Source organism: Bufo bufo, chromosome 4 (genome assembly GCF_905171765.1).
Source record: "Bufo bufo chromosome 4, aBufBuf1.1, whole genome shotgun sequence".
Taxonomy (NCBI): domain Eukaryota; kingdom Metazoa; phylum Chordata; class Amphibia; order Anura; family Bufonidae; genus Bufo; species Bufo bufo.
This window is the reverse complement of record NC_053392.1, coordinates 42,196,076-42,205,746: the sequence shown is the minus strand read 5'-3', so window position 1 is coordinate 42,205,746 and position 9,671 is coordinate 42,196,076. Positions and strand designations below refer to the sequence as shown.

The window sequence follows — 9,671 nt, the reverse complement described above, 5'->3', positions numbered from 1 at the left end:
AGCTAGTGCAGAAAAATGTTTGCTACTGACAGCCCTGATGGTGTACAGCAATTTAGAGGTTAATGATAACACCCCTGTTGGTGGAGGGCAGTTAAAAGTTGAATATTAACATCCCTGGCGGTCTAGGGCAGTAAATGAGTTAATAGTAATATCCTTGGTGAGCTAGTGCAGTGAAGTGTTTGATACTAACAGCCCCAATAGTGTACAGCAATTAATAAGTTAATGAGAACAACCTTGGTGGTCTAGAACAGTTAAACATTGAATGAGTCATTGACAATATTGTCCCTGGTAAGCTAGAGCAGTAAAGTGTTTGCTAATAACAGCTTCTGATTAAGAGATTAATGTTAAAGGGGACCTGTCATGTTGAAGGCAGCAGGTTATAGAGCAGGAGGAGCTGAGCAGATTGATATATGGGTTTATTGGAAAAGATTCAGTAAAACTTGTATTTTTTTCATTTAAATCCCTGCTCGTTCTGAGCTGTGAAGTCCAGGAGGCGGTCCTATCAGTGATTGACAGGTCTCTCTGTATACATAGTGATAGGGGAAAGGCTGTCAATCACTGATAGGCCCGCCTCCTGGACTTCACAGCCCAGAACGAGCAGGGATTTAAATGAAAAAAATACAAGTTTTACTGAATCTTTTCCAATAAACCTATATATCAGTCTGCTCAGCTCCTCCTGCTCTATAACCTGCTGCCGGCAGCTCAGACACCATGTACAATGTGACAGGTTCCCTTTAAACTCCCTGGTGGTCTAGGGCAGTGACATTTTGAGTAATATCATCCTGGTGGTCTAGGGCAGTCAGTGAGTTAACATTAACAAACCTGGTGAGCTAGTGCAGTAAAGTGTTTGATACTAACAGCCCTGATGGTATACAGCAATTAGGAGGTTAATGATAACATCCCTGTTGGTCTAGAACAAAGAAACTTTGATTATTAACATCTCTGAAGGTCTAGGGCAGTCAGTGAGGTAATGGTGACAGGTTCCCTTTAAGTTCCCTGGTGGTCTAGGGCAGTGACATTTTGAGTAATATCATCCTGGTGGTCTAGGGCAGTCAATGAGTTATTAGTAACATCCCTGGTGAGCTAGTGCAGAGAAGTGTTTTGTAACAACAGCCCTGATGGTGTACAGCAATTAAAAGATTAATGATAAGCTCCCTGGTGGTCTAGGGCAGTGAAATTTTGAATAATAACATTCTGTTGGTCTAGGGCAGTGAAATTTTGAATAATCACATTCTGTTGGTCTAGGGCAGTCAGTGAGTTAATAGTAACATAGCTAGTGAGCTAGTTCAATAAATTATTTGATACTAACAGTCCTGATGGTATACAGCAATTAAGAGGTTAAGGATAACATCCCTGGTGGCCTAGAACAGAGAAACGTTGAATATTAACATCCCTGGTGGTCTAGGGCAGTGAAATGTTGAATAATAACATCCCTGGTGGTCTAGGGCAGTGAAATGTTGAATAATAACATCCCTGGTGGTCTAGAGCAGCCAGTGAGTTAGTAGCAATGTCACTGATAAGCTAGTGCGGCAACATATTTCACACTAACAACCCTGATGGTTCACAGCAATTAAGAAGTTAATGATAACATCCCTGGTGGTCTAGGGCAGCGAAACATTGAATTATAAAATCCCTCTTGGACTAGGGCAGTAAAGGGTGCAGGGCTCCTTCCTCCACCACACGTTTGTTCCCTTCTCTGGGCCCTGGGCAGCCTGTTTTAGCTGTGGGTCTTTGTCTGTCAGCCCTGGTATCATGTAATGTGCATAAGTATTCACACCCCCCCCCCTTGATAATCAGTATTTTGTAGAGCCCCCTTTTTCTGCAGTTACAGATAGGAGTTTCTTGGGGTATGCCCCTACGACTTTAGCACACCCGTGCACTGGGATTTCTGCCCATCTAGAGGGGGGTGAATACATATGCACACACAACGGTTTAGTTTTTAGCAATGTAATTTTTTTTTTTTTCATTCCACTGTAACATTTTGGACTATTTAGTCAATTTTAGTGCATTTTTTTGTCAATTTTATTTCCAGATTGTAATACAAAAAAAAAAACAGGAAGAAGGGGGTGAATACTTTTGCAAGGCACTGTGTTCATATATGTTGACTAATCCTCGCTCCTGTCCTCTTCCAGCTCCTCAGCACCGAGACGATGAAGGCTCTTTTGTGGAGTATAACGTTGCTGTCGTTACTGTCACACGTACTTTGCGACTGTCAGAATGACTGCGTCACCTGCAACAAGCGCTTGTATCAGCAGGACAACTTCGACACTCTGGTGAGTGGTCTGCACGGACTGGATGTCGGGGGTATATGAGAAATCTTTAGGATGTGGAGGGGATTTTTCGAGGACACATCAGTGTTCGGTCAGTGATTTCCATCAGTGATTGTGAGCTAAAACCAGGTGTGGCTCTAAACACAGAACAGCTGCAGATCTTTCCCTTGTACCTCATGTCTGTGGAGGCTCCAATCCTGGTTTTGGCTCACAATCACTGATGGAAATCACTGACCAAACACTGACGTGTGAATAAGGCCAGGATACGGCCGGGAGAAATAGAGAAATGTGATGTTATGAACTCTGATGATTCAATCCAGCCTAAGTCTGAAAACCTGAATTGAATGGTTGCTGGGGACTTGTTGCCTGAAAAACCTCTTAGGAAACAATGTACGGTGTAGTTGTCACATTGTATCCATAGCAACCAGTGTCTGTCTCGCATACCTCACCTGCTAGGCTCTAGCCTGGACTGTCCTGGTGGTGACTGCAGGGACGGGAGCACTAGTCCTCAATCCTCCAAATCATTGCACGGAAAATTGTGGAAATTCTAAATTCAAAGTTTTTTTTTAATATATATTAATTTTATAAGCAAAAATTTGTAAGTGCAACTATCTATCTATCATCTCATATCTATTATCTATATATCTAATATCTATCTATTTATTTATCTATTATCTATTATCTATCTATCTATTATCTATCTATTATCTATTATCTATCTATTATCTATCTATCTATTATCTATCTAGTATCTATTATCTATCTATCTATCTATCTATCTATTATCTATCTATCTATTATCTATCTATTATCTATCTATCTATTATCTATCTATCTATTATCTATCTATTATCTATTATCTAATATCTATCTATTATCTATCTATCTATTATCTATTATCTATCTATTATCTATTATCTATCTATCTATCTATTATCTATCTATCTATTATCTATTATCTATCTATCTATCTATCTATTATCTATCTATCTATCTATCTATCTATTATCTATCTATTATCTATCTATTATCTATCTATCTATTATCTATTATCTAATATCTATCTATCTATCTATTATCTATCTATTATCTATCTATCTATTATCTATCTATTATCTATTTATCTATTATCTATCTATCATCTCATATCTATTATCTATATATCTAATATCTATCTATTTATTTATCTATTATCCTATTATCTATCTATCTATCTATCATCTATTATCTATCTATTATCTATCTATTATCTATTATCTATCTATCTATCTATCTATTATCTATCATCTATTATCTATCTATTATCTATCTATTATCTATTATCTATCTATCTATTATCTATCTATTATCTATCTATCTATCTATTATCTATCTATTATCTATTATCTATTATCTATCTATTATCTATCTATCTATCTATTATCTATCTATCTATCTATTATCTATCTATTATCTATTATCTATTATCTAATATCTATCTATCTATCTATCTATTATCTATTATCTATTATCTATTATCTATCTATATATCTATTATCTATCTATATATCTATCTATCTATTATCTATCTATTATCTATCTATTATCTATCTACAGTATCTATCTATCTATCTATTATCTATCTATTATCTATCTATCTATCTATCTATCTATTATCTATTATCTATCTATTATCTATCTATTATCTATTATCTATCTATTATCTATTATCTATTATCTATCTTTTATCTATCTATTATCTATTATCTATTATCTATCTATTATCTATCTATCTATTATCTATCTATCTATTATCTATTATCTATCTATCTATCTATTATCTATCTATTATCTATTATCTATCTATTATCTATCTATTATCTATCTATCTATTATCTCTCTATTATCTATCTATTATCTATCTATCTATTATCTATCTATCTATTATCTATCTATTATCTATCTATTATCTATCTATTATCTATCTATTATCTATCTATTATCTATTATCTATCTATTATCTATTATCTATCTATCTATCTATTATCTATCTATTATCTATTATCTATTATCTATCTATCTATTATCTATCTATCTATCTATCTATTATCTATCTATTATCTATTATCTATTATCTATTTTTCTATTATCTATCTATCTATCTATCTATCTATCTATCTATCTCATATCTATCTATCTATTATCTATCTATTATCTATTATCTATCTATTATCTATCTATCTATCTATTATCTATCTATCTATCTAGCTTTCCATCTCATATCTGTCTATTTTATATCTGTGTTGTAAGCTCTTAAAGGGTTTCTGTCACCCCACTAAAGTGATTTTTTTTTTTTGGGCTAGTTAAATTAGTTATATAGCGATATATTAAAATATAATAGTGTTCCTTACTTTGATCCAGCAGTTTAGTCAAAAAACGAAGTTTTATCATATGCAAATCCGGTCTCTACCAGCAAGTAGGGCGTCTACTTGCTGGTAGCTGCTGCAGAAATCCGCCCCCTCCTCTTGTTGATTGACAGGGCCAGCCGTGATCTCCTCCTCCGGCCAGCCCTGTCGGCATTTCAAAAATCGCGCGCCCGTGTTGAATCTGCGCAGGCGCTCTGAGATGAGGAGGCTCGTCTCCTCTGAACTCCCTCAGTGCGCCTGCGCCGATGACGTCTTCTATTTCGATGATGTCATCGGCGCAGGCGCACTGAGGGAGCTCTGAGGAGACGAGCCTCCTCATCTCAGAGCGCCTGCGCAGATTCAACACGGGCGCGCGATTTTTGAAATGCCGACAGGGCTGGCCGGAGGAGGAGATCCCGGCTGGCCCTGTCAATCAACAAGAGGAGGGGGCGGATTTCTGCAGCAGCTACCAGCAAGTAGACGCCCTACTTGCTGGTAGAGACCGGATTTGCATATGATAAAACTTCGTTTTTTGACTAAACTGCTGGATCAAAGTAAGGAACACTATTATATTTTAATATATCGCTATATAACTAATTTAACTAGCCCAAAAAAAAAAAATCACTTTAGTGGGGTGACAGAAACCCTTTAAGTGGCTGGTTGTCCAACTTTATACATTTTTTTTATATCTATCTACTGTAACTATCTATCTATTAATCTATCTATCTATCTATCTATCATATATATATATACACTCACCTAAAGAATTATTAGTGCCCCCATACTAATACGGTGTTGGACCCCCTTTTGCCTTCAGAACTGCCTTAATTCTACGTGGCATTGATTCCACAAGGTGCTGATAGCATTCTTTAGAAATGTTGGCCCATATTGATAGGATAGCATCTTGCAGTTGATGGAGATTTGAGGGATGCACATCCAGGACACGAAGCTCCCGTTCCACCACATCCCAAAGATGCTCTATTGGGTTGAGATCTGGTGACTGTGGGGGCCATTTTAGTACAGTGAGCTCATTGTCATGTTCAAGAAACCAATTTGAAATGATTCGAGCTTTGTGACATGGTGCATTATCCTGCTGGAAGTAGCCATCAGACGATGGATACATGTTCTCATTCTGTTTACGCCAAATTCGGACTCTACCATTTGAATGTCTCAACAGAAATCGAGACTCATCAGACCAGGCAACATTTTTCCAGTCTTCAACAGTCCAATTTTGGTGAGCTCGTGCAAATTGTAGCCTCTTTTTCCTATTTGTAGTGGAGATGAGTGGTACCCGGTGGGGTCTTCTGCTGTTGTAGCCCATCCGCCTCAAGGTTGTGCGTGTTGTGGCTTCACAAATGCTTTGCTGCATACCTCGGTTGTAACGAGTGGTTATTTCAGTCAACGTTGCTCTTCTATCAGCTTGAATCAGTCGGCCCATTCTCCTCTGACCTCTAGCATCCACAAGGCATTTTTGCCCACAGGACTGCCGCATACTGGATGTTTTTCCCTTTTCACACCATTCTTTGCAAACCCTAGAAATGGTTGTGCGTGAAAATCCCAGTAACTGAGCAGGTTGTGAAATACTCAGACCGGCCCGTCTGGCACCGACAACCATGCCACGCTCAAAATTGCTTAAATCACCTTTCTTTCCCATTCTGACATTCAGTTTGGAGTTCAGGAGATTGTCTTGACCAGGAGCACACCCCTAAATGCATTGAAGCAACTGCCATGTGATTGGTTGACTAGATAATTGCATTAATGAGAAATAGAACAGGTGTTCCTAATAATTCTTTAGGTGAGTGTATATATATATATATATACACAGTACAGACCAAAAGTTTGGACACACCTTCTCATTCAAAGAGTTTTCTTTATTTTCATGACTATGAAGGCATCAAAACTATGAATTAACACATGTGGAATTATATACATAACAAACAAGTGTGAAACAACTGAAAATATGTCATATTCTAGGTTCTTCAAAGTAATAGACTGTTGGAAGACCATTTCAGGGGACTACCTCTTGAAGCTCATCAAGAGAATGCCAAGAGTGTGCAAAGCAGTAATCAAAGCAAAAGGTGGCTACTTTGAAGAACCTAGAATATGACATATTTTCAGTTGTTTCACACTTGTTTGTTATGTATATAATTCCACATGTGTTAATTCATAGTTTTGATGCCTTCATAGTCATGAAAATAAAGAAAACTCTTTGAATGAGAAGGTGTGTCCAAACTTTTGGTCTGTACTGTATGTATATATATATATATATATATATATATACTGTAACTATCTATCTACCTCATATCTATCTATCTATCTATCTATCTATCTCCTGTATCTATCTATCTATTATCTATCTCATATCTATCTATCTATCTATCTATCTATCTATCTATCTATCTATCTATCTACCTTTCTACTATCTATCTTCTATCTATCTGTCTTATATGGTGGAAGATCTATGTTGTATATTAAGTAGCTAGAAATCACAATGTGAATTGAACTCTATATGGAGACAACAATGGTTATATAATGGGTTGTGACTGATTCCATATAAAATTATATACAGATTTCTATGCTAAAAGAATTGTTCCATCAGAGGACCACCACATTGACTTCTAGATGACCCCTTGGACATCATAGATGTTGATCCCTTGCAGAAGAGCCAGTTCTGTAAAGGAGACTCCCCATACTGGTAGATTTGGCATTATAATATATTACATGATCATCTACTCATCTGAACGTGTGCCATGCAATGCCACAGTTCCCTGCAGGATCTGTGTGGACGGCCACCGCTTCCTCTTGAGGAGGCCTCCACCAGTTTCTCTCAACCTGGTAATCCTATTTAGTTACACAGCTCCACAAAGTTCAATATTTCTCCATCTATTAACCACCTCAGCCCCCAGTGCTTAAACACCCTGAAAGACCAGGCCACTTTTTACACTTCTGACCTACACTACTTTCACCGTTTATTGCTCGGTCATGCAACTTACCACCCAAATGAATTTTACCTCCTTTTCTTCTCACTAATAGAGCTTTCATTTGGTGGTATTTCATTGCTGCTGACATTTTTACTTTTTTTGTTATTAATCGAAATTTAACGATTTTTTTGCAAAAAAATGAAATTTTTCACTTTCAGTTGTAAAATTTTGCAAAAAAAACGACATCCATATATAAATTTTGCTCTAAATTTATTGTTCTACATGTCTTTGATTAAAAAAAAATGTTTGGGTAAAAAAAAAATGGTTTGGGTAAAAGTTATAGCGTTTACAAACTATGGTACAAAAATGTGAATTTCCGCTTTTTGAAGCAGCTCTGACTTTCTGAGCACCTGTCATGTTTCCTGAGGTTCTACAATGCCCAGACAGTACAAACACCCCACAAATGACCCCATTTCGGAAAGTACACACCCTAAGGTATTCGCTGATGGGCATAGTGAGTTCATAGAACTTTTTATTTTTTGTCACAAGTTAGCGGAAAATGATGATTTTTTTCTTTTTTTTTTTTTTTCTTACAAAGTCTCATATTCCACTAACTTGTGACAAAAAATAAAAACTTCCATGAACTCACTATGCCCATCAGCGAATACCCTGGGGTCTCTTCTTTCCAAAATGGGGTCACTTGTGGGGTAGTTATACTGCCCTGGCATTCTAGGGGCCCAAATGTGTGGTAAGGAGTTTGAAATCAAATTCTGTAAAAAATGACGAGTGAAATCCGAAAGGTGCTCTTTGGAATATGGGCCCCTTTGCCCACCTAGGCTGCAAAAAAGTGTCACACATCTGGTATCTCCGTAATCAGGAGAAGTTGGGGAATGTGTTTTGGGGTGTCTTTTTACATATACCCATGCTGGGTGAGATAAATATCTTGGTCAAATGCCAACTTTGTATAAAAAAATGGGAAAAGTTGTCTTTTGCCAAGATATTTCTCTCACCCAGCATGGGTATATGTAAAATGACACCCCAAAACACATTCCCCACCTTCTCCTGAGTACGGAGATACCAGATGTGTGACACTTTTTTGCAGCCTAGGTGGGCAAAGGGGCCCATATTCCAAAGAGCACCTTTCGGATTTCACCGGCCATTTTTTACAGAATTTGATTTCAAACTCCTTACCACACATTTGGGCCCCTAGAATGCCAGGGCAGTATAACTACCCCACAAGTGACCCCATTTTGGAAAGAAGAGACCCCAGGGTATTCGCTGATGGGCATGGCGAGTTCATGGAAGTTTTTATTTTTTGTCACAAGTTAGTGGAATATGAGACTTTGTATGAAAAAAAAAATAAAATAAAAAAATCATCATTTTCCACTAACTTGTGACAAAAAATAAAAAATTCTAGGAACTCGCCATGCCCCTCACGGAATACCTTGGTGTGTCTTCTTTCCAAAATGGGGTCACTTGTGGGGTAGTTATACTGCCCTGGCATTTTCCAGGGGCCCTAATGTGTGGTAAGTAGGTAAATGACCAGTGAAATCCGAAAGGTGCTCTTTGGAATGTGGGCCCCTTTGCCCACCTAGGCTGCAAAAAAGTGTCACACATCTGGTATCGCCGTATTCAGGAGACATTGGGGAATGTGTTTTGGGGTGTCTTTTTACATATACCCATGCTGGGTGAGAGAAATATCTTGGCAAAAGACAACTTTTTCCATTTTTTTATACAAAGTTGGCATTTGACCAAGATATTTCTCTCACCCAGCATGGGTATATGTAAAATGACACCCCAAAACACATTCCCCAACTTCTCCTGAGTACGGCGATACCAGATGTGTGACACGTTTTTGCAGCCTAGATGCGCAAAGGGGCCCAAATTCCTTTTAGGAGGGCATTTTTAGACATTTGGATACCAGACTTCTTCTCACGCTTTGGGGCCCCTAGAATGCCAGGGCAGTATAAATACCCCACATGTGACCCCATTTTGGAAAGAAGACACCCCAAGGTATTCAATGAGGGGCATGGCGAGTTCATAGAATTTTTTTTTTTTTGGCACAAGTTAGCGGAAATTGATATTTTTTATTTTTT

The 9,671-nt window shown here is 37.5% G+C and overlaps 1 protein-coding gene across 1 annotated transcript in view; it reads left to right on the top strand.

Annotated features, from left to right (window-relative positions):
* Window positions 1-2,150: 2,150 nt before the first annotated feature.
* Window positions 2,151-9,671, top strand: part of PNOC (prepronociceptin) — a 92,254-nt gene continuing 84,733 nt past the window's right edge. Inside the window, exon 1 of the mRNA XM_040430952.1 lies at window positions 2,151-2,273. Within this exon, the coding sequence (XP_040286886.1) occupies window positions 2,151-2,273 (123 nt within the window). The remainder of the gene's footprint in view (window positions 2,274-9,671) is intronic.